The sequence below is a fragment of the Mustela putorius genome, unplaced genomic scaffold, assembly GCF_011764305.1.
Source record: "Mustela putorius furo isolate JIRA1106 unplaced genomic scaffold, ASM1176430v1.1 tig00003854_pilon_pilon_pilon, whole genome shotgun sequence".
In the NCBI taxonomy this organism is placed as follows: Eukaryota; Metazoa; Chordata; class Mammalia; order Carnivora; family Mustelidae; genus Mustela; species Mustela putorius.
In genome coordinates this window covers 1351332-1376754 of record NW_025422006.1, presented here as the reverse complement: position 1 = coordinate 1376754, position 25423 = coordinate 1351332, and the positions used below count along the sequence as shown (strand labels likewise).

Genomic DNA, 25423 nt, shown 5'->3' with positions numbered 1-25423 from the left:
TCCAGCTTTGTTCTTTCTCAAGATAGCTTTGGCTATTCCGAATCTTCTGTGGTCCCAGGCAAGTTTTAGTATTATTTATTCTCATTCTGTGAAAATTCACATATAATTTGTCATTCAATCCTCATGGCAAACTAACTGATGAGGATTGTCACCACTACCCTTTGTAGATGAGACAGACTCAAAAAGATTGTGACTTACCAGGATGGTAAAGGGAACAGGATTTCTGGTCTTGTTCTTGCAACTCAAAGCTTGGCATCCCTGGGCTCATTCTGTCATATCACTACTGGTGGTTAGCTTTTATTCTTTATTTTATTTTATCTGTTTTGTTTTTTAAATTAGGCTCCATGCCCAGCATGGGGCTGAATGCGGGGCTTGAATTTACACTCCTGAGAGCAGGAGTTGGGATCTTCAACCAACTGAGTCACTCAGGCAATCCACCTTCTAGTATATTAATCACACTTTGATCTTGCTCTCTATAGTTTTATAAGACAAAAGTAATTTTTTTGCTCCAAGTTTCCAAACTTAGGTCAGAATTAGAAATTAAGTAAATGTCCTGTAGAGCATTGTTCTCATCCAGCTCCATGAAACTCTGCCCTCACCACTTGCACCCCCCACATTGGCAATGTCTGCAGACATTGTTGGGTGATGCCCTGTGAGAGTGGGGGTATAGGTGCTCCTGGCGTTTTGTGGGCAGAGACCTTCTGCAAAAGAAAGGACAGTCTATGCCCACCCCAGCCTCAAAACAATCCACCCCTCAGTGCCAGAGTTGGAGGCCGTCTCTAGGAAGAACAAGACCTATTCCTATTTACCCATTGCTGATCTGGATGTCCAAACCCTTCATTCCACCTTACATCATATATGGAATATTTTTCTACGACCCTCAAAATGATTCAAAATTTAGTTTTTGTGGTAGTTTAAGATAAAGGTGATTATGTTTCATAGCACAAGCATAATTTGGAGTATTTCTGTAATGTTCCTATGAGAAAGCATTAATACTGTGCTAAAAGTGTTATAAATAAGTTTCTGAAAAATGTTTATGTTCCTGGATGGGAGAATAAAAATTAAACCAAAGCACGAATATTTTACTTCAAGCCAATATTTTAATTTTTTTTTTTAATTTTCTAGCTTTGCCTATGTTGAATGTAAATAAAAAATACATAGGGTATGCTTAGCTTTTGCACAGACCTTTAGTTTCTTTGTGTTTTGTTTAGGACTCTGCCTGTTCAGTTATACCAGCTATATTTTCAGAGTTGTTTAGTTTGTCATATTTGAGTAAACAGTTTGTGTAGAATGGACAGAGTCCGGCTCTCCCAGCCTAGGTCTTATAAGTGACACCTTGAGAATACTCCTTAGCTTTGAGGTGACATTGTACTATGACCTAACAATTGATGTACTGTTGAAAGTTATAATAACTGAGATAATAAAGAATGTAAATTACAGATTTTATATAAACACTCACTATGTATTTTTATAGAGGTTTTATACTCGGGTAATAATTAAGTTAAAAGGCATATGCTATAGTCTGAAAGCAGATGCTATGAATAGCATCGGTCAAGTTGCTAATAAACACGGAAGACCTTATTATCAGGAGTTAAACATAAGGATAGTATAGTTTAAGATATGAGATTTGAATAAGATTATATGAAACCATACTTCAACATTAACAGAAACATTACAGTACTATCCGAGTTATTAAAGATTAAGAATAATATAATGTGCTCTTCATGTAACCATTCTTGTCAATTTTGGTTTGCTAACAGCAAATGAAAGAACACAAATTTTGCTAAGTCAAGCATTCCAATTACAGTACAGTTCCTTTAAAATCCACTTGATAACAAAGTGTTAAATACTGAATGTGGTTTTTTTTGTTACTAAGAAAAGAATGTTCAAGCATAAGATTTGTGCAGAATCCATTTGTATACAAAAGGAAACTGCAGTAGAGCGCAGAATCCATTTGTATACAAAAGGAAACTGCAGTAGATGTGTGTTTCTCTTAATCCTGATGTAGCAATAGTTTTGCAAAATTGTGTTGAAATTTTTTGTCATAAAGTAAGTCAGTAGACTTACCGTTTAGGAATAGCTTTTGATTGTTTGCATAATACCACCATTTTTAATAGAGTTCAAGTATTCCAAATGTAACAATTTTTTAAATTTTATATTAAATGGATAATACTAATAACTACTTTCTGAAGTTCCCGAGCTGAACACTCATTCTGCTCACAACACAACGGAAAGCTGCAGGCTGCATTTCCCAGTACCTCACCGGGTTGTTGGATAAACTTATCGCACTGTATAAAGATTTCTTCATCTTTGGTACTGTTGGGCAGAAGTCATTCACTCCCACTTTTGTGATTGAATTAGAGTGGAGGAAGATTATCTGTGGCAGTAAGAGAAAGAAAGTACACAATCAGTGTAAAATGAAGATGCTCTTTTTGTGGTCCACATTTTTTCATGGGCTTATTTGCCCATTTATTTCACATTTATTTGAATGTTTTTCATTTAAAATATATATACTTGTTTATGTCTGTTAAATATTGATTACATCCCCTCGGGATCTTGTGTGATACACAAAAGTGTTCTGTGTATGCAGTGTAGCTCCTGCCACGGCCCCGAGCACACTGCCCGGTCAGCACATGCCTCCCTCCTCCTCTTCTCTTACCTATGTAGCAGTGTGTGTGCGTGTGCTTACTGCATTGCATGTTGATAATACTGTGTTTTAAAAGTACTAGAAATGAGCAGAAGAATGAAATTGAATGCTCCCAAGATTAGGCTTGTGAATATGAATTGTTAGCTAGCATTTTTTGTGATCAAGGTGAGGAAAAGTAGAGCTGCTTTATAGAAAAATATGTCTGTTAACAGCTTGAATACATATGTGTAATACAGGATCAACAGTCAAATCTTTATTTGCACCAATGGACAAAATACGGTTTTATAAACTCTAAATGTCTTTTGCATTATTATTCAGAAAGAAGGAATAGTGTAGGGACTTCCCTCCTTTCGCTTTGATTCTTCTTTGGTCTTTCTGGCAATTGAGACTTCTGAGAAGAGCAGTCTACTGACAGCATTTTGGCAGATGAAAGAGGCTAAGATGAGGCTAAGGTATCAGTTCTGGCTGTCATTACCTCTAAATTGTGCCTTTAAATTTTGGTGAGATTGATGTGAGCCAGTCATGAGAAATCTGGGCATTGCTAAAACCTTTAAGTCTGGTGTTGGGGCCCCCTGTGCTGTCTATCAAACTTGGGGATTTTGTGACAGGTGGTTTGGTTCATGCACATTTCCTGGCAGTTCGTGGTCAGTGCAAGTTGTAGTTTTCCACAGCATTGACCTCACTGGGAAACAGTGCTGGATGTCGGTGTACTCGCTTTGTGGACATCTGTTGAATTGTACCCTTATGACTTTTGTTCTCCTTTATATTTCTGACTTTTTGTGTGTGTTCTGATTCTATTCATTAAAAAAAATGAATGCTAGTAAGAGTATGGGTAGATTTAAAAGCAGCCAGTAGTTGGAGTCAGAGTAAATTCTTTACTTGTTAAAGAATGCAAATTGGGAATGGCTTGAGAAGGAAATACTCAGGTTATTATGCTCAGTGATTAGATACTTAAATGCAGCACTTGGGAAAAAAGTAAAACTCATAGCCATCTGCATATACCACATCCATTTTGATGGCTTTATCTCAAATCTGTGTAGTGGACAAAACTTATTTAAAGATAAATCAGGAAGTAACAAGGCCCAGTTTTATTCTCAATGTGTTTTTGGTTCTTGGAAGATCAGGATGTTGTAAATCAAGAAAAGCACAGGAGAAAAGTGGACTAAGGTGAATTGGGATTAAGTAGGAAGTCTTAACTTGAGGAACACAGATGAAAATTGGGGAGATTTGTGAAACTCCTAAATCTGTGCACAAAGTATAGTGTCCATTTTTTGTTCTTAGGAGAATCTAAGACTTTATCAGATGCTCCAAGAATTCTGGGGCCCTTTAGACCTGGTCAAGGTTTGACAGATTCAAACAAAAACAAGAAGAAGAAAGGGGAACCCATAATGCCCCAAATAACTGACTTCTGATTATGTATTCTGACATCAGTTTTTTAAAATCATACCCACTTCTTATCTAGCACTGCACTGATAATGAAAATACCTGGGACCTGTCCGCATGCTCTTTGTGAAACGTTTCCAGAATGAAAGGATGAACGATCCTCCTCGGATTCCTCCTGACTATCCTACCTTTACATAGCCCCTGCCACCCCCGAAACTTGAAATTAGCCTGGTCAGTAACTCTGCTACCAGCTTCAGTAATAGGAGAAACTGGAGGATGGAAAGGATACCTGAGCACATTAGCTAACGTCTGCTTAGAAGCCGTACCTTAACACCTCGGGCAACCTGCAGAGTCGTTACAAATCAGAGCTTGCATGGTCTTTGCCTCAGATACTCACACATCTCACAAAAACAAAGAAAAGTACTAGTATGTACAAAACACAAGTGGAAGAATTATTTACCTGGAGGTATTTCAATTCCTGCAATCCTGGAGGGATTTTTTTTAGTTTATTGTTTTCCAAGTGTATTTCTCTTACTCGTGGTATGTTAGCAAGACTTCCATTTTCAATGTCTGTGATTCTGTTGTTTCCTAGGCCCAGCCTAAAAATGGCATAAAATGGATCAATTCTTAGGCAGACATTGTGATGGTTAGCTGAAAACACCACAGCTGAGTGGGAAACAGAAGCCCAAGCCATTTGCGTCTCTCTTCAGAGAAAGGTTCTTCCTGGTTGCACACCATAACCCATTTCAGGGTGTGACAGCTGTCTCTTCCCTGTCAACAAAACTCTGTAGCTAACCTACACCAACCAAAGGGCATCTGAAAAGTTCTTTTCCTCATTTTACTTGGTGTCCCTCTACCCCCCCCCCCAAGACAGAGTAAGATATAGATGTCCCTGTTCATTTTATTTTCACGACAGTGACAGTTTTGATTAGGTCCCTCTGTTTCTCCAGGTGTCTCATTAGTATTTCCATCATATCCTACCACTTCTGAGTTGGGGTTTGGAGGGTTTTTACCTTTGTAAGTCTTTGTATCGTTTAAAATCCTCGAGTTCCACAGTTGAAATTTTATTATAGTCTAAATGAAGCTCCAGTAAAGTTGATGGCAGATCTAGGGGTAAAAGAAATAGGCATGTTAGATGGAGTAAAGCCAAGCCCCATTGATTTTTCATGTACTTGTTAAGTTTCACTCTATAGACTCAAGCAGGCCTTTAGGGATCTGCTTTTTTTTCATCTTCTGATTATGAAAAATTCCACACATGAGCCACCACACTGCAGGGTCCAGTTTCCCATGTGTCTTTCATCCACCACATTAGTTGTCTGTGACTGGCTTGTTCATTGATTTTTCTTCATTCACTTGTTTTTGCTGGATTATTAAAAATTGAATTCCATACATAATATCACTTCACCGGTAAAGGCCTCACCAGATGTCCTTAACTCATCGGGTCCTCTTTGTTTCTGCATAACCATCTTGTCCAGTGTCACAGCTAACGGAAGTCACAGGAATTCTTCATGATCGTGGGATATTCCTTTCCCCAGTGATCTCCAGTATGTTTTAGGGTTGTTTTGTTCCGGTAGGAGTCCAAATAGAAGTTTACAGAATGCATTGTTTTCTCCCATCTCTTAAAATTTCTTTTACTATTAAATACATCTTTTTTTTTCTCTGTCTTGCACTGATTTCTTTCAGATATTGATTTGAGATAACTCACTTGTGGATTGGACCAAGGCTTCCACATATTGTTTGTCTTAGTCATTGCTTAAAAGCTAGTGCTTAGATGTAGAAACTGGATTAAACTCAGTAGATCAGTCTTTCACCTTATGGTCTTAGCATTCATTGATGAGTGCTATAGGATTTATTATTTCATTAAGAATGTGAAAATGGTGATTTTCTGATTTTGTCATGCTTAGTACATTTATCAGTAGGATTGATATCTAAGGAATTTTCCTTCATCAATTATTTAGTCACTGTGTGATACAATTTTTACAGAAAAGGCAGCATAAATGCTTGCTTCTTGTAATTAAGAGGTAACCAGTGAAATTTTTTTAGTACTTTTATGAACACATGGGTTTTTACTCGGTTTGATATATTGGATCTATTGAAGTATTTATTCTCTTCAATTAGTAGTAGTTTCTGCATAAAGAGAAGCATCTACAGTGTAACCTGCCACATGCCAGGTACCCTTTGAACAGGGGCATCTTCTCTTCTCACCCCTGTGTGTTCTGACCCCAGCCCTCCCTACCCTCCTAGATTAACCTGAAAATTAAATCACACCTCATTTTATTAGGGGTGTGTGTGTGTGTGTGTGTGTGTAAAATGTATAGTTTGTCAACCATAGGTTCTAGCTAGCTGGGAAAAGTGTTCTTTTTTGCAACTCTTACAGAAACATTTCCTTCCTTTATTAGTGGTTAAGTCTGTTAAAGATATTGGAAGCATCCTTATAAATATCATTACTTTTACTGGCTGGATTTATGTTGATTCCAGAGTCTACTTTGGATTTTAGAAGGAAAAACAAAACAAAACTAGAGAACAGGAAAACAATTCTAAACTCAGAGGGTTCTAATTTTTTGAGTTCTGATTAGTTGAGTTGAATTATACTAATGAAGTAGCTCTCATCTTTTCTAATATGGAAAAGAACAGAGGGGAGGTTCTCTCTTCAGAGGCCTGGCATACCAGTTGAGCAAATCCACCACACATATAAAAATCACTAAGAAAGTATCATAGATATTCTAGCCTGTAGTAGAATATGTTGAGCAGTCAGGGAAACTTTTTATAGAAGAGGGTTTGTAGAGCTTGAGGGGATCGTCCCCTTTGCTGGGCATGGAGAAAGTGGACGACCCAGAGAAAGAAGCCTGCAGAGAAAGAAGCCCTGCAGGGTGATGAGCATGGCCGGAGTCTGGGTGGGAGCTCAGCGGCCGTCAGCAAACACGTGCCTGCTTTTGCACAGACCCTTCTATTCCTACTCTTGCGTTCAAACAGGTGTCTTCTCCCCTCCACTGCCATGCTGCTCTGTAGCAGAGTTTTCCAAATGACCTGAGAGGAAGGCACGTTTTACCTCTCCTCGTGTTAACGTATCAGGTCTGGTCAGGACCCTTTGGACCTCTGCCTAATTTCATCCTGCTGAACGGGGTAGTGATGATTGGATTTCAGCCATCAGCCTTCTCATTTTAGCAAATAAATGAGAGAAACAAAAAAATTTCACTGGCGTTTGAACGTCATGGGGATCTTGAAAGAGCAGTTACATAAATTGAGAGATTTAATTCCAATTTAAATTTCTGAAGTTAATGGCGCCTGAGTGGCTCAGTCAGTTAAGGGTCTGCCTTCAGCTCAGGTCATGTTCCCAGGGTTCAGGGATCTAGGCTCCCTGCTCGGTGGGGAGCCTGCTCGTCTTTCTGCCTCTGCCCCCATCCTTGCTTATGCATTCTCTCTTGCTCTCTCTGAAAAATAAATAAACTCCTTAAATAAATAAATTAATTCACAATAAATTAATTTCTAAAAATGTAATATGTTCCTTAAGCCTTTGGAAAAATCTGGAAAACATCATGAGAAGTTAAGCCTTCATTTTTCAGATACACTGAAACCTGAAGAGAATTGCTCTCGGGATGTGTTGCAGTGTAGGAGAGACTGCTGGTGGACATAGCCCTGGCGCAGCGAGCCGCAGCCTTTCTCCTCCCTGACCCTTCTCTCCTGCCCTCTGCCTGCCCTTCACTGTCATCTGCTCTCAGCATGTCAGAGGCATTTTTTGTATGGACCTTGTTAGGTGGCATTTATTTTTGTTGGTGGTGTATGAAAGATGAGAAGAAGTAAATCATTTTAGGTTTCTTATTGAAAAACAGCTACCTTATTGAAAGCTGAATAAGGTGGCTTTTTAATTGTGTTGTTCTGAATTAAACTGATTTTTCCTGTATAAAAAAATTGTCTATCCAGCTTTTACTTTATATGATTTTTCTCCTAAGTGAAAGATCACCACTCGATTTCTAAGACCAGCTCTGCTGTGTCCTTTAACTTAAGAGTTGATATTTGTTTTGTTAATCTTCTGGATCAGGTGAATAGTAGAAAAAGGTTTCCATAAAGTCTTTGCTTTTCCCGTGGACCCTGAAGGACAGAGCTGTTCGAAAGGAAACTACATGATTAATCACAGGGATTATTTCTGACTCAGGTCATCCTCATAGCAGAGAGAGAGCATCCCTGTCAGAGATGAGAAACGGCCTCTGAGCATGGTTCCCAAAAAAGGAGAGTCGGTGGAGCTCACTGCCGTACTGGGAGCTTGGGGCAGAATGCTAGAAGACTGTCCAGGAGCAAACTTAAGGAGCACTTTCCTTCGAGACACCAGCCTCAGGTCCCATCATAAAGAACAAGTCTCCATGATGCCAGGAGATGGCATTCACCAGCTGCCTGACACCATCCGCAGACTTTTCTGTGCACTGGCTCTTGACTCTGCACAGCACCTGAGTGAAGAAATGGGTACAGGGTGCACGCCCACCCCTGCCAGAGCCTCTGGCCCCGTGCACCTTCCCCAGCCTTCTCCTCTAGCAGGTGATCCCCAGAGTGACAAGTATAGAATAGTAAATGTTAAGAAGAAGGAATAAAAATGTTTGTTCTCACTGGGGAAACACAAAGATTCTGGTTTCATACTGGGAAAAAGAAAAAGCACTGTATATGGCTCTTATGTGTGTGAGGAGACAGCAAAGTTCACACCACCCTGACCAGGCCTACTGATAAAAAGTGTTCTGACAGCCTTGGGTTTTGACAATGTATACAGTTTACAACAGTGGTCGTTTAAAGGTGACAATTTTTTAGAAGTGTTTTATCTTAAATAAATACAAACCTTTAGGAATTGAGGTCAGTTTTGCTTCTGCAATTCTGATATGGAACACTGTCACTCCTTCAAATGCACCTGGTTCAATCCCATTATTATCGAGAGGGTTTGCACTCATTTCTGCGGAGGCAAATGATATAGTTTAGCATGTATCTATTGTGTATGAAGAAGACTCAGTGCGGGCACTGACATCCCAAGAACATTCTGAGAAGTTCAAGCTTTATCCTGTACTCTTTTCACTCACTGTGTTATTTCTGTGTCTATCTGTGCCCATTTCTGTTGCTCTCAGAAAAAGACTGCTTCATGTTATGTAGGCTGAAGTAACAATATGCTTTTATTATGGTAGATTAATACTAGAATAGATTTATTACAGAAAATATAGGTAATAGGGGCACCTGGGTGGCTCAGTGGGTTAAAGCCTCTGCCTTCAGCTCGGGTCATGATCCCAGGGTCCTGGGATCGAGCCCCATATTGGGCTCTCTGTTCAGCAGGGAGCCTACTTCCCCCCCTCTCTCTGCCTGCCTCTCTGCCTACCTCTCTGCCTACTTGTGATCTCTGTCAAATAAATAAATAAAATCTTAAAAAAAAAAAGAAAATATAGGTAATAGATTTTTGCTTTGAATTTCTAAATCAATGACTTGTTTTCACTCTGTTCTGACCATGAGCATATTTTGTTGTATTAATTCTACATCTAAAAAAAGAATCTCCTTCATAAAATTTAAAACACTTGTGTTTTAAACACTTTGTGTTTAAATATACATTTATTTGTCACCTAAGCTTTTAAAATTATAAGCCAATTAGAAATTATTTGATTAACAGAAATATAATCTTAGGGAGATTCCAGTAAGTGAGGCTGTTTGGTAAGTGCCAGGCATTTGGCTGACTAAGTAAGTGAGGAAGTGGATGAGAATATTGATCACAAATTCTGAATGAATATTAGAGAGGGAGATGGCAGAAGTAAACTCTGATGGAGTTTATAAAGTACAACAGACATTTCCTTAGCTCGGCAATCTTAAAGCAGATAATGTAAATTAGATGTACATTTCAAATAATCTCTGAATTAATTTTGTACATTGTATTTGAATGGTTTATACAGCAAATTAAAATACTACCTTTTTTGGTGTAAGCATATCCTTATTGTTTTTTTAAAAAATACTACCTTTATATAAATATGAATAACAGATCTTACTGATTAGGTGCAGTCAGAAAATTGAAACCACTGTAGGTGTTTCAAAGGGGATTCTTGAGAGTATGTGTTAGAAATGGTGTATTTCTTTAAGGGCTATAAATTTTGTTTGATACTTTGATTTATAAATGGCTTAGATAGAGATTGTTAGATTAAAAACGTTAATTTTGGAAATAACCAGTCTTAATCATTCTTGCTGATGATGAAGACCTTTATCTTTGTATATTGCATATAATTCCAAAACGTTTCATCCATTTGCATAAACTTACCTAGAACATGTAAAGTATTCATTCCTTTGAATGTCTCCTTTTGTATTTTTTTAACTTTGTTATCATGAATCCTGAGTTCTGCTAGTGTCTTGGGAAGGTTAAATGGTATTTCAGTTAGTTGATTGTGCGACAGATAGAGCCTTCTCAACTTCTTTGTGGTTAGAAAAGCTTTTGGGTGAATCTTTGTTAGCTTGTTGTTGTTCAGAATCAAAGCCTAGATTAAAGCATAAAGAGATACACAATATTATGAGTCGGATTTGATTTACCAATATTCTGCAGTGATGAATTACTTATGGAAAACAATGGGAATTATGACATTCACATACTTTATTAACTGTGTAAATGATTCCCCAGTACAGTCTAAGCTAAAACAAATATTTACTATTGAGTTGACAGAGTGATTTTGAAACTTTGATTTATCTTTTAGTAGGTGACGTATTTGTGCAGTTAAGCCCTACCCCTGGCACCCCATTTCCTTTCATGGAAGTAATCGATGGTATTATATCTAAAAATCTCTTCAGGGAGCGCCTGGGTGGCTCAGTTGGCTTGGTTTGGGATCAGGTCATGATCTCAGGGTCATGCGTTCCAGGCCAGATCAGGCTCTACACTCAGTAGGAAATCTGGTTAAGGATTCTATCTCTCTCTCTCTCTCTGCCCCTCCTCTCTCTTGGTCACTTTCTCTTTCAAATAAAATAAAGTGAAAATCTATTCAGTCACATGAAATACATTTTTCTATGATTTTCTCTACTTTGAAAACCTTACTTCTTTCATGTTTACTAATGTGAAGCATTTTTCTTGGACTGGAGACATGTAGGAGTAAACTGCTACCTCAGACACTGGGGAGACAGCAGTGCATCCTGAGAAATACCTCAGACCCTTGTCAGGGCCCTGTGGTCGAGGCCTCAGAGGAGCTCTAAGCCCAGACAGCAGCCCAGCTCTGCACCATCGGGAGTCAAGCCTGTGAGGCATGTGGAGAGCTCCCCGGTGTGCTGGGCAGCGGGAACTACTCCATGTTTCACAAGGGCAGTGGCTGGGGCTTCATTTCTTGGGGCCTTCTTTCAGAGAGCAGCTCTAGAGTCATTCCATTTATGAATGTTGTCACCAATCCCATTCTACACCAACCTTCTCGATGTTTCCAGATAGACTTAATATGGTCATGGTTCTTCCCCAGAAGAAATACAGACACTTTGGCTCCTACACTCCCTTGATTATTCTCTTTCCTATAGGCCTTTTTTTTTTTTTTTTTTTTTTTTTTTTTTAAATAAAGTAGGCTCCACACCCAGTGAGGAGCCCATCTTGGGAACTGTATTCACTACTTGAGATCGAGACCTGAGCCGAGATCAGGAGTCAGACAGTCCACCGATTGAGCCAGCTGGGCACCCTGTAGGCCTTTTTCTTATCTTTCCATCAGGTGTACTGTTTCACCTGAAGGAGACCTGCTACCATGTCCTTTTTCCTGTTATGCCACCAGCTAAGTGTGTTCTCTTCTCCTTTGGGGAAGAGTGGGGTAACAGCTTGGTGAGCCCTCACTCAACCCTGTGATAAAAACTTAGCAGAAATGATCTCTCTCCCTTTCACACTGAGGAAATGGGCCTGGTGACAGAGTGACCTGGGTCCTGTCTGGCCTAGTTCCTCTGCCCTCTGCACTTTGTTCTGCCATGGTGAGCGCTTGCTGTAGACCTCCATGGTTGGGGGTCCCAGAGGGAGCATGTGCCTGGGAATTGTTTGCATCCTCCCGTTAGGACGTGCAGTTGCCAGAGCTGCCTAAAAGGAAGAGTGAAGAGTGTAGGATGGAGTGAGTTTGTATGGAGGGCCCCCTGCGGCTGACCCCCCGACTGGGTGAGCGGAGCATCTGCCGTTCCAGAAGTGACGGTCACAGAGCCCCAGGCAGTGTGGTTATAGATAAGGACAGAGGATGAGAGAAGGGTAGCCTTTCAGAGGTCAGACAAGAAGCCGTCCAGATGAGTGAGGCGGTGGCCAGCTGACCAGGAATTGGGCGTGTGGGTAATGATCCCACTCATTCCCTAAACACGGCTTGTCCTTTGTGTAAGAACCAGAAGGCCAAACAGCCAGCCAAAACAGAGAATTTATAAAATATTTTTAAAATGTTTTGATTGTCTTTAAGGACAGGTATCATACAAGATGACATTATAATTAAATGTTTTAAAATAGACTGCATGCCCACAATTCAGGTAGAAAGTGTGCAGTGAGAAGTGCTTTCCCATTGAGGCAGTCGGAAAGCACGAGGGCTGTTGGCAGCACTGAGCCACTGGGTGCTGGCATCTTACATGCATTTATTCCTCTGAGTGAGTCTCACAGCCTTGGTACAGCTCTGTTACAGGGGACGAAAGCAGGCTTGACGAGGCAGGCCACTGGCCCAGCACTTTCTTCTAGTAGGGCCAAGGTTTGAGCCTAGGCTCACCTAACTCCAGAATTCATTACTCCTCCAACAAGTGCCACATAAAGCCGACTGGACAGAAACAGGCCTAACACAGCTCCTGACGCCTTTCAGACTCACTTCCCAGTGAATAATGGGAGTACAAGTGGGCTAAGTCCCTGGACACTCCTAAAATGTGATAAAATTATATGACAAATTAGGAACTGTTTATGATGTTGGTATTGAATACAACATTAATCATCCCTGTGGTTATAAAGATGAAGAAGTGGCAGAAGCATTGTGGGCTGTATTCCAACTTCTGAGAGTCAATAATGGCCTTGCCATTCTCCAGAAGTTTCTGTAGTCTGATGGTGGGACGGACTGGACAGATTCTTCATGGCATTATCCTAATATTTAAGTGACGCCTCATTATTAGATAAATATATGCTCTTCTAATCTCTCTTTTTTAAATATGGAAACTTTATTATGTATTGAGCCTTACCAAATCTAAGCTGTCCAGTCACAGCCCTGGGAACCCACACCTGGCAGCACAGGGCGGCGTGTCTCTGCCAAGAAGATAGGTAGAAAGCCTAAGGAAAGAGCATTCCTTGTGGTGCCTAGAACATGGCCAGCCTCAGTGTCCTTGCTCATCCAGCAGACATGAACCGCCTGCATGATGGGACCGAATAGTCCCCTTTCCCCCTGCCTGCTAGGTTGGGTCCTTAGTGTCCAACTAAGGGGAACAGGCCTACATGGGTGGCTGAAAGAGAATGATGTGGCCATGGGATCGCTACCTTCTCCTCTCAGTGCCCTAACTTCCCTGGACATGACGGGCCTTACGTTTCTGCCCTCCAGCCCAGCATGAGAATGTGTAAACATAGCCTTGAAGGGGAGTGTTGGCTGCCCTCCCTACTGCCACCCTTACTCCATGCTGAAGGGAAGAGCGGACTCGCCCGTGGCTGGCACGTGTGGAATCAGGCTCTTCTAAAATCCAACTACAAAATAAATTGAAGATTTTACTTGCTAAAATCTAGAGGCTCTAAGTGTTACATAGAAAACTAAGAGTCTTTTAAATCTTGGAAAATGAAAATATTAATAAGTATTATAAGGAAAAATTATTTTTCATTTTTAAAGTTCTAGGGGAGGAACTACTGGGTGGCTCAGTCAATGAAGCAGCTGCCTTCAGCTCAGGTCATGATCCCAGGGTCCTGGGATCAAGCCCCACATCAGGCTCTCTGCTCAGCTGGGAGTCCGCTTCTCCCCTGCCTGCTGCTCCCCTGCTTGTGCTTGCTTGCGCTCTCTCTCTGTGTCAAATAAGTAAATAAAATCTTGGGGGGGAAAAAAGGTCTAGGGGAAAATGCCATACAAGTACATATTAAGTAGATATGATGCATGACCGGCTTTCAGAGATTTGTGGGGTCTTCAGATAAGTCAACAGGTTTGGATACAGATTTTCTTAAATTGTCTGCTAATGAGTTCTTATTAATAATCATCATCACAGTATAGTGACTGTGATTACCTAAATATATCATACGCTCATTTTAGGACCTTTTTTACTTAAACTCTTAGCCCATTGCCTTTTACCTGGCTTTCATTTCAGTTAACATCACTTAAATTAATCAAATCTAATTTCTCATTACTATAACACTACTCAGTATCAGAGATTTTTGTCATTCTTCACACACAGAAAAGTAAGACTTGCTGGGGCACCTGGGTAGCTCAGTGGGTTAAGCCTCTGCCTTTGGCTCAGGTCATGATCCCAGGGTCCTGGGATGGAGCCCCTCATCGGGCTCTCTGCTCAGCGGGGAGCCTGCTTCTCCCATCCCTCCATCCCCCCCCCCCAACCCAGCTGTGCCTGCTGCTCGGCCTACTCGTGATCTCTCTCTCTGTCAAACAAATAAATAAAATCTTTTTAAGGGAAAAGAAGAAAAGTAAGACTTGTTTACACAAAATACGAGTAATCCTTTTAGCAATGATAGAGATTTTCACTTAAATATGAACAAATATATTCTTACGTAAAGTGAAGTGAGTCCTTTAAAATCATTTTCTTTGATTTCCTTAATTTTATTGTTTTGAAGGTCAATCATTTGAGTATCAAATGGAATGTTGCTTGGAACGGAGGACAAACCTAAGAAATAAACGAACATGTTACACATACATGATAAGTTAAAGAAGAGTTTTCTTTTTTAAAGAAGAGTTTTCTAATTTGATGGAAATGTACATCTTTTAAAATCCGTGGTTGCCATTGAGAAACAGCAAAAACAATGCTCTTTGGAAAGACCTGCAGACCTTTTCAAGTAACTTAGGTATTTTTGCAGGGTGCCTAGCTGGGTCTAGCTGTCACTGCTCATCTGCACAAGGTGACAGATAAGGAGGTAAATGCGGTGTGCCAGGATGACTGCTGGGAGGTGACTGCAGCTGAGCTGCACCTGAAGCCCTCGTGCTGAGGAGCAGTGACATTCTCTGCCATTTCTCAGGCTCTTGTAGGGCTGAATTGGAACCTATAGGTTCTGATCATTTTAAGAAGCCTCAACATGTAGAAAATTGTGCTTAGAAAATAAATTATATTGGGGCGCCTGGGTGGCTCAGTGGGTTAAGCCGCTGCCTTCGGCTCAGGTCATGATCTCGGGGTCCTGGGATCGAGTCCCGCATCGGGCTCTCTGCTCGGCGGGGGGCCTGCTTCCCTCTCTCTCTCTCTCTGCCTGCCTCTCCATCTACTTGTGATTTCTCTCTGTCAAATAAATAAAAAAAAAAAAAAGAAAGAAAATAAATTATATTATTTTCATGTACATTCTTTAAAATGTTACTACATATTTCCTTTAATAATGAATTCCTCTACTCAGTTGTCCGTTAAATTTGAGTTACAAAAACAACTCATCCTTCGCTCCCTGTTGATGTCTGGGTGTGCAGGAGACGGAGACCTTTGCTAACACCCTCCCCTCCTCAGCACTGGGTCTCTTCCAGCCATTGCTTTGACCCACACCACGGCCTCCCCACCCCCCGTCAGTTTGCACTCCTCCTCACAGGTTTGATGGTAGCTGTCTGTCTGTTGTGTGAGGTTAAGGGACAGCTGCATCGCGCTCTCAGTGTATGTAGGTACTCAGCTCATGTTAAATTACTTAAAGACTTAATGGTATTTTCCCCTCTTAAATTAAAAAAAAAAAAACAAAGAAGAGCGGAAATTACCAAGAGCTGTACGTGGTGCATCTCTTCCTTAATTTTCTTGCTTTCCCTAGATGGCCGTACATACCCACCATGCCTGCCGTCAGACAGGCTGTACAGTAGTTACGCTTGACGAACATGGGGCCTTCTTGTTTTTCTCCAACATTTGTTATTGAAATGTTCAAGCATGCAGAAAAGTTGAAAATTTTACAGTGAAAACCCATAGTCGCTTTCTACCATCAATATTTTACTATATGTACAATTCATCCATCAACTCATCTTTTTTAATGCATTTTACAGGGAGTTTCAGATGTCAGTATGCTTTGGGGGGCCATCCATCCTCCTAGGGAGCAGAAATACATTTAACAGCCCCACTGGAGGGCTCAGTATCAAAATACTGGGAATATCAGCACTTCACCCTGTAGGCCTGAGTACTTTCTCCTCCATAGTTTACAGCGATGACTCACTCTTTTTAGAAGTTTGACCATAGATAGTAAAAGGGAAAGGGAGTCACTTGGCAGGTTAGCAAGGTATCCATTTTGACAGGAGATGGTTTTGGTCATAGGAAATGAAGTGGAAGGTCTTGGAGGAAATGGGCGGCTCTGCAGAAAGCACTGGGTAGCTTAGACTGGGACTGACCTTTCTCATCCCGCCCCTGATGAAATTGGAAGCTCTGGAAAGAAATTAATTTTCTGAGGGAGTTAGAGTGACAGAGCTACAGACCCTTTTCATTGTCTTGGTCACGTGGGAGAGGTGAGGTATGTACAGCTTCCCAGTGTGCCACACTTTGGCTTCCCACAGTGGGGCACATCTGAGCCTTCCCCTCTCCTGGAGATGGGCAGGTACAGTGAACTCTCGTATGCATTTCCCATCTCACCCTCTCCCTGAGCAGGGTATGAGTGTACCCCTCTATTCAAGAGCATCTTCATTAGAAATATTTGAAAAAATACTCAGCAGGGAATCATGCATTTTAAGACTTTAGAAAGTGATTTAGTGCAGTTACTTCTTTTCTAGACATTCTAAACCTACATCATTCAAAACGAAGAGCACTGACTTTAAAATGTCTATAGTTTCACAAACTATATAACCTATTTATTGCTGCAGATGGGCAATTTATCTTATCCTTATAGAATGTTACTAGAAGGCACACTGCCAGACTGCTGACATCCTGAAATGAACCATAGTGCTGTCCATTCTCTCTGAAGGAAATTAAAATGAATCATTTTCATTCAAATTTGAGAAGAGAAGGAAATGTTCTATATATGAAATTCCCATTGCTTTCCTTTGGTTGTCTGGGTTTTTAAGATAAGTTTCAATGTACTTTGGTTTTGTTACATTTTCAAAGAAGTTAAATGAAAAATTGCTTTACAATTAGCTGATTTTTGGAATTTCAGTGAGGTCTCTAACTATCCTTTCAGTTTTATCAGAATGAATTTTCACCAAAATAAGTTGACATTTGTTCTTACCTAGATCGGAACAGTGTACAACTCTCGAGTAGCACTGGCATCCAAATGGACATGTTGGGAACAGATCAAAAGGGAAAAAGGGGTTAATTGGCTCTCTTGTTGGAAAAAGAGAGTTGTCATCATCAGGGTCGCCACCCACTTCATCTTCCATGTCCTTCAGCATCATGTTCTTCAGCGTCATGTATGACGGGCGAGATAAAGGCTTAGCAGAGCATAAAGCCAAGAGTGCTAGGAGCACACACTCCTTCATGTCGTCTCGTATAGGGGACCAACCTAGAACTAAGGAGACACTAAGATTGAGTTAAACAAAATCAGAGCTAATAAGAACACAACAACAATCAGAGCTATTACCCATTGCTAGGGTGATTTGTTAAAAAAAAAAATTTTTTTTAAAGATTTTATTTACCTATTTGACAGACAGAGATCACAAGTAGGCAGAGAGAGAGAGAGGAGGAAGCAGGCTCCCTGCTGAGCAGAGAGCCTGATGCGGGGCTCGATCCAGGACCCTGGGATCATGACCTGAGCCAAAGGCAGAAGCTTTAACCCACTGAGCCACCCAGGCGCCCCTAAAAAAATTTTTTTTGTAAAAAGTTTTTGGAAAGCAGTTTGGCAATATGTATTGGAAGTTTTAAAAATATCTTTTTCCTCCACTAATTCTTTTTGTAATCTAGTCCCAGGAAATGATTCTAATGTGCATAAAGATGTCCATAACAAAATTCGCAAAATAGCAAAAAGTTAAAGATAACTAATGGTTTAAGTGAAATAGTAAAATAAAATAGGGTGTATGTATTCCATAAAATACTTTTGAACTTAAAAAATATTTACAGAATTTACAAATATTGGGATCCCTGTGTGGCTCATTCTGTTAAGCATCTGCCTTTGGCTCAAGTCACGATTACAGGGTTCTGGGATCAAGTCCTGCATGAGGCTTGCTGCTCTGTGGGGAGTCTGCTTTTCCCTCTTCCTCTGCCCCCCTGCTTGCACTTTCTCACTCTTTCTTTCTCTCTCTCAATAAATAAATAAAATCTTTCAAAAATTAAAAAAAATTAAACATATAGAACATTGTATTTTTGGAATTACAGAAAGCAAATATTAAAAATCTGTATGTAAAATAAACTTACACTCAAAAACTTGGCAAAAATATAGTTAATTCATAATCCTGAGTAGTAGAACCATGAATGACATGTATTGTCTTTTTTTTTTTTTAACTTTTATAATGGCCAGTCACTACTACTGTTCTACTTAGGAAACTAATGATGCTTTTTTTTTTTTTTTTTTAAGATTTTATTTATTTGTGAGAGAGGGAATACAAGCAGGAGGAATGGAAGAGGGGGAAGCAGGCTTTGTGCTGAGCAGGGAGCCTGATGCAGGGCTGGATCCCAGGACCCTGGGACCATGACCTGAGTTGAATTGAAGGCAGATGCTTAATGACTGAGCCACCCAGGTGCCGCATAATGAGTGCTTTTAAAAACCAAAACAGGGGGCCCTGGGTGGCTCAGTGGGTTAAGCCTCGGCCTTCAGCTCAGGTCATGATACCAGGGTCCTGGAATCGAGCCCCGCATCGGGCTCTCTGCTCAGCAGGGAGCCTGTTTCCCCCTCTCTCTCTGCCTGCCTCTCTGCCTGCTTGTGATCTCTTTCCCTCTGTCAAATAAATAAATAAAATCTTTAAAAAAAACAAAACAAACAAACCAAAACAAAACAGGGGGCGCCTGGGTGGCTCAGTGGGTTAAAGCCTCTGCCTTCAGCTCAGGTCATGATCCCAGGGTCCTGGATCAAGCCCCACATCAGGCTCTCTGCTCAGCGGGGAGCCTCCTTCCTCCTCTCTCTCTGCCTGCCTCTCTGCCTACCTGTGATCTCTCTCTCTCTGTCAATAAATAAAAAAAATCTTAAAAAAATAATAAAAAAAAACTAAAACACATTATCATACCAGACTCCCTTTTCCCCATATCCTTCCATTGCCTTAATACCTATGATCCTTTCGAAGTAAAACCCACATGTCCCCTTGGCCTCGCATCTGGAGGTTGTAATAACCCCTCTCCCCAACACCAGCCTCACTTTCAGACTTGGTCACTTTTTCCGCAGTGTACTTGGATTTCCTCCTTTTAATCTGTTCCATTGTCTAATACCTGATCCAGAGCATCTGAGGGCCAGACTTCTTATTCTTTTCATGTTCATCTTTCCGCTGAGTTCTGTTTGTTTGCTTTCTTTGAGGGGCGGAGTTGTTTTCAGTTGTATTTTTAAAGCCCACACAAAACTGGAACGAATGATCCAGAACCTTCTGGGCATAAATTTATTGTTGTCCGATGGCAGATTTTTCTGCAGGTGTGTCTTAACTTTCACTTGTGAAGTGAACTACAGTCTTTGTAATTTTCAAAAATTAAAAGCATTTTGAAATCACCTACAGCAGATTTATGCCAGTTTTCCCCTTGGGGTGTGCAGTTGGTGGCAAACAGATGCCCACTGATAATGCTGTGCTCTGGCCAGAGGGCACGCACACTCTCCCCAGATGTCCCTCAGCCAGATCCCCAGCAGTCCAGCTGGACTCCCTTGCTGGACCTGAGCACAACAGCGCCTTAGCCACACAGGCCATCCAGAGGCTATCACAGTCAGTCCAGCCTCAGGAAGACCTGGCTCCCCAAATCCTTGAGCCATGCCAGCTACTTACAGGTTCCCAGAACCCAGAAATCAGCTTGAACCTCTCTCCATGGCATTGGTCTTTCTGGACTTGGCATCAGAAGTGAATTAAAGTACTCAATTATATGTGTTATGCCTTTTAATCCCCAGGGGTAGGTGGGGGGGGGAATTCTATGATCAGTTATCCACCTGGTAATTTGCATTATTTAACTCTGAAATCCAAATGGCAATGCGAGCACTTTGTCCAGTGGGTGGCTGGACGTCCCCAGCTAGATACATGAGATTTCTCTGTGATAACCCATGCTCAATTATGCCGAGATCAGGACATAGCTGAGAATGGCAGACACTTTTTTATTTTAATAATTGACTTCAGAACCAGCCTGGCCTCTCACCTCTTCCTCGCCTTATGGAAACGTCAATTCAGTTGATTCCAGACAGGTCCCCCACGTTAACCGGGAGGAATGGGGGGCGCAGAGAGCTTCAGTGGCTTCCCCAAAGCCACATAACCAGAAGAGTTAGACCCCAAGGTGGAGCTCACACTCCCAACCTGTTGTCTGCATTTTCTGCTGCTACCTATGTGGAACACGCTCTTGCATCCTGAAATCCAGTGGCCTCAGCCGCACAGTCGGTCATCTTTTCTTCTCCAGCCAGTCCACACACTGCTGTTGGCGCCCGTCTACACAAGGAGGGGTGCATGCCCAGCCTGGGCTGGGAGGGCAGGAGTGGTCAGATTCCTGTGGTGCAGAGACCCTGTGCTGGGCGCGTGAGGCCCAGCAGTGTCTGTCGGCCGGCTCAGGGATGGGCAGGTTCCCTTTCTGTGTCTAGTCCCCCAGCGCCCAGGAACCCTGGCACGCGCACCTGTTAAGTTCATCTGGGCTCCGTTTCCACTATCGCTTTGTCTCTGACATGTTACTTCTGCTTCCCAGCAGCCTGCCCAACTTGGATCCACTATGTTTCTTGACCTAAGGCATCTGTGTGGTTCCTGGCTTCCTAGTACTTGGTTCCCAGCTTTGCACTGACCTTTCAGAACTCCCATTCCCTGGCTAATTCAGCCCTGAATGGTCCTTAGTCGCACCAAGGCTTGTCCCCGGTACCAGTTTATTCTTTACTGTTGCTCTGCAGCTCTGCCTTCTGTGGCCACAGCTGCCCCTGGCTCTGCCTTTGCTGGACGTTGCTGAAGTCTTCCAGTGGGCGTGGGTCAGAGCCCTGCTGTGTACCAGGTGTAGAGTTAGGATGCAGACTCTGTGACGCAGAGGCGTCCCCATCCTCTTCCCTCCCTCATTTCCCTCCTCAAAAAAATAAAACCACAGCTCCTGATCCGCTACTTTCAGCCAAGTAGGGGCTTGTTGTAAAAGCCAGTGCTGGAATGTCAGGTGCATTTATGGAAAAAATGAACACATGCCTAAGTTAATAAACAGAGCTGAACCGCAAGGAGGGCGGGCTGACTGCGTGCACTGTGGCCGGCACCTTGGAGGGATCTCCAGGTGTGTGGTCTCTAGACTCGCAGGGCAGAATTCTTCACCAGAGATCGGTTTATTCCTCACACTCTCAGTTTACTGTTGGAGACCAACAGATGTAAAGCTATCTGTAAAATATACATACACAAGAAAAGGTTGGAATAGAATACGCAAACCTAATAGAGAATAGGCTACTGAGTGAAAGACTATTTTCTTCTTTTTAGGGGCCTGTTTTTTAAATTACTAGGTTGGTTTTTAAATATTTTAGGTATCAGTCTGCTGACACAATTTGCTCTGGTGCTCTATATACTTCTGCCTTTTCCCACCGCTTCTGTAGCATCAGACAGTCGGTACCATCAAAGGTTTCTCATCCACCCTTTCCTCAAGAGTCAGACTCTGCCCACCTGAGGAATCTTTGGGGGCTGTGGTTTCCTGAGGCCTGCCCCCAGTTGCCCTAGTCCGTGGGAGATGAGTTTAATCAGGAGTTATTACTGAATTTGTTGAGTTTCAGTATTTTCTTGTAGAAACTTAGAGCTATACAGGGCTCGTAGGTTCCTGTCTAGACCAGAGAAATTTTATGTAACAAGTACTATATCTGAAGTGATAGACATAAGAAAACCATAGAACCTTAACAAATCCACATAAAAAGAGGAACATGGTAGAGCTCCAAGCACTTCTGGGCTTTCTCTGGCCTGGCAGTGGGGCTGGGAACTCGCCTGCACTCCTCCTGCCCCAAGATACAAGAGAGCCTGGGAGCCAAGTGAAGACGAGGATCAGGTGTGACTAGCCGAGAGGGACAGCCGAATGAGGGGACCACACGAGGCTGAAGGGGAGGGGCAAGCCAGGCATCAGGGCTGCAGACCAGCCCTGCAGACAAGGGTCCAGAGACCCATCAGCCAGTGTGCCCCGCCCCCTGCCCTGGAGGAGGTGGGGGCTCTGGGGCTGGGGCAAGCCCGTGGTACCTGGGACACTTTCTGGTTGCTGGCTGATGGGTCAGTACCCCTTGTCCGTGCCTCCTTGGGCCCTTCCTCTGCAAGTGAGGGAGGAGACCTGCGGAGACAGGAAATGGCACGTAGGTGAAACTCTTTCCGGGTGTTGGAGCCTCCCCGGAACATACTGGGTCAGTTAGTATGTCTATTCTCTGCTTGCATGACTCCAGCAAGTGCTCCTCGAGGAGCATCTGGTTCCCCTGTTGTCCATCTGTGCTGGATAGGAAATTCTTTATATGGAGACCCAAAGTGCCTTCTGGCATGTTCTTTCCGTGCTACTTCTGACTTCTGTTAGCTATAGAAGATTAATCTCTCTGCATTCTTTTATATCCTGGCTCTTTAAAAACTGAAGTCAGGCAAGCCTTGATTCCATGAGGGATTCACCCTTTACACCCTTCATCTGAGGTGAGAAAGTACAAGTGATAGTAAGCCCCAACCGTGCCCTAACCTGGCTGACCAGTTTTTTATCAGTAGAAAAATATTGGGGTGTCCAGGAGGAACTGCTATATAGCAGTGTCCTGTTATTCAGAAAGAATTTAGAGTATTACTTCTCACTGAAAGTTATATGACTTCAGTTTTCTTATTTTTAAATTTTTTAGTTTTATTAATATTTAGGCTTAAGCTCTTATTTGATAAGTCTGGGTGGTAGAATGTGCTATTTTTGAAACTTTTAAAAAAAGTTTGTGCTTTGTTCTCAGGAAGACTCCGTATTTCCCTAGTTTAGACCAGTTTTGCCAGAGTTTATTACTCATGGAAAGCTTTGGACTTTTTGGTTTCAAGTTTCCTTTAATCAGAATAATATCTGGAATATTATTTCAGTGCTACTGCTGTTATTAATAAACTGTGGCACGTTGGAGCCAGGAAGGGCCTCTGAGACGTTGCTCCCACTGCTACTGCTGTCTTTGACAGCAGAGGGGCCAAGGCCAGCTTCCTCACTCCTGCATCGACAACCCCCCCCCCCACACACACACAGCCCCCCTAGGCCAGCCCCAATCCCACAGTGACTTCCAGACAGTAAGCAGACTCTCCTCAGAGAGGACGGGGCACGCGGTTTGGCCAGGTCCTCTGGACTGGAAATGGAGCTAAGAAGTGTCTCTCTGAATCTGCATAAACTCTTATTTTCCACTTAAATGTTCCACAAACTTAGAATGGAAAATTTGTCTAAGTGAAATGGTATTTCCTCTCAGACACTATTATTAGGAAAATAAGTCACTGTGCTTTTAAATCCCATGCTTAAAGGTCTGCCTGGTGACCCTTCCCCTTGGCTGACTTGTCCCTATCTGTTCCCAAGTGCTAGTAGTAGTTGTCAGTCGTAAATGTGACAGAAGGTGCTCGTGTACTCACAGAACATCTGAGCTGGATCCAGGCACAGTCGAGGCTCAGCTCTGTGCTTGAGCAAGTAAGGAAAAGTTCAACGTCCAAACATGCACTTGGACACTTACAGTGCCTTTTGGAAGGAAACTGATGCTTTTAAGACTGCACTGTCCTTAGAGAAATAATTCCCTTTACCCCAGAATTGTAAATTGCATCTGATAAAGAAGTTGTGGCTGCCTTTCCTCTTACACAAGTTTTTGTCCTTCATTCGTTTTTCAGTACATCTTAAAAAACAAAACACTCCTACCTCTTCCTTCTCCACTGTCTGCTACGGTGCATTAAGACTTTTGCTTGTAAAGTTAATGTGTTTTGTCTCAAACCTCAGATCAGGTACCCAAATTTTTTGTAGTGGAGCAGCTGGTGGAAGCAGAAGACTTCTTTCCACCACGCTGTGTTGCAAAATACTGAAAACAAATGAAAAACGTCCAGATACTTTCCCATGTGTGTGGGCTTATGATTTCTTTGTATTTCCTTTTTTTTTTTTTCTTTTTAAACAACACAGTGGTTCTTGGTGGGATGGAAAAGAACAACACTGCATTCTTAGAGAGGGGGAGACCGTCAGGTTTCACCCTCAGCATGTGGCCACGGCTTGTGGCTACCACATCTCTGAACACACTAGCAAGAAGGAATGCTGTGCTCTGTTTAGATTCTGAGGGAGTAGAATATCAATTACATTGTTTAATTTCTTTTCATCTAAGATTTAATTTAAAAATTTACTTTGGGAGAAGATAAGGGAAATCTTTATTTTAAATTCTGACTCTGGAGTTTTGTGAAAAGAAGTTTCTGATCTTTAGATATGGAGCTAGTTGAAGTATTGCTGATAACTGTTCTTTCTTGGAATTACATGCATCTCCATGTTAACTGTCCAGTGCTATCTTATTACATAAGAATAAGGAAGGCATTTTTCAAAAACAGTGTTAATATCCAAATGTGTAAGTAAAACTGACATTAGGATAACTCATATTTTGAAAACACATTAGAAAACATCATAGTTTTACATTTGGAAAGAAATATTTACTGTTTCACATAATGTTTTTGTGATATCCACCAATTTCATTATCATTAATTATTTTAAGGTCATGTTATTTTCCTAAAAGAGCATACTCAAAGGATTTTTGTTTAAATGATTTCTAAAATCAATCATGTTAACATTTATGGTGAAGCATAATAACAGATTTTCATTTAACTGTAAAAGTTACATGAAAATAAATCCACTCTACATAAAACCTAAAGGCTAGAGTAATTTTATGTTATATATTTAAGTCCTGATTTTTAAGGAATTCTGCAGATAAACTTGATCACGTATTTCACAAGCACTGATGTTAATAACATTAATGCCCCCTTAGTATCAACTATGAAATAATTGCTCCCTGTACATGAAGAAGAGCCTGAAAACATACCTCAGAGGAGAGTCAGTCCCGAGGGTCGCGGGTCCCAGCATGTACTCCTTCTGCGTCGTGTACCGCTGCTCCAGGTGCAGCTGACGGAGAGGTGAGCCGGTGTCGCGGCCGAGGAGCACGTCGCTGCCGAGTGCCGTGCGGCTGCACCCTGGCTGACACTGGAATAAGCCTCCACAGATTAGCCCATGGTAGTGCTGAGGGGCCAGATTAAAACTTGTTACTGCTCATGTGTTTTCCATCACTGTTTGTATCGTAGCCAAGACTTC

The 25423-nt window shown here is 41.8% G+C and overlaps 2 protein-coding genes across 6 annotated transcripts in view; one reads left to right on the top strand and one right to left on the bottom strand.

Annotated features, from left to right (window-relative positions):
- LOC101689077 (centromere protein P) overlaps positions 1 to 25423 on the top strand; it is a 227042-nt gene that overhangs the window by 111560 nt on the left and 90059 nt on the right. The gene's annotated exons all lie outside the window — the stretch shown is intronic.
- Positions 1081 to 25413, bottom strand: ASPN (asporin). 5 transcript variants are annotated; one of them, XM_004766148.3, is made up of 10 exons: positions 25158 to 25413; positions 22357 to 22444; positions 21340 to 21522; positions 17304 to 17582; positions 14691 to 14803; positions 10299 to 10512; positions 8853 to 8963; positions 5044 to 5137; positions 4491 to 4629; positions 1081 to 2377 (listed from the first exon to the last, which is right to left on the bottom strand). In XM_004766148.3, exons 4-10 carry the CDS (start codon positions 17551 to 17553, stop codon positions 2180 to 2182), a joined length of 1119 nt encoding a protein of 372 aa, XP_004766205.1. In that variant the 5' UTR covers positions 17554 to 17582; positions 21340 to 21522; positions 22357 to 22444; positions 25158 to 25413; the 3' UTR covers positions 1081 to 2179. The 5 variants fall into 5 exon arrangements, with proteins under 5 accessions (XP_004766205.1, XP_004766206.1, XP_012918772.1 ...); XM_004766149.3 differs by lacking the exons at positions 21340 to 21522; positions 22357 to 22444 and adding an exon at positions 24005 to 24161; XM_013063318.2 differs by lacking the exon at positions 21340 to 21522.

Bases quoted from the DNA above. Each gene is read 5' to 3' on its own strand.
- ASPN (XM_004766149.3), bottom strand. From the start codon at position 17,553: ATGAAGGAGTGTGTGCTCCTAGCACTCTTGGCTTTATGCTCTGCTAAG. The intron at 8,964-10,298 runs GTAAGTTTATGC...TTGCCTCCGCAG, and splicing joins GAATACTTTACATGTTCTAG to AAATGAGTGCAAACCCTCTC. The intron at 4,630-5,043 runs GTAAAAACCCTC...TGCCATTTTTAG, and splicing joins CGATACAAAGACTTACAAAG to GCTGGGCCTAGGAAACAACA.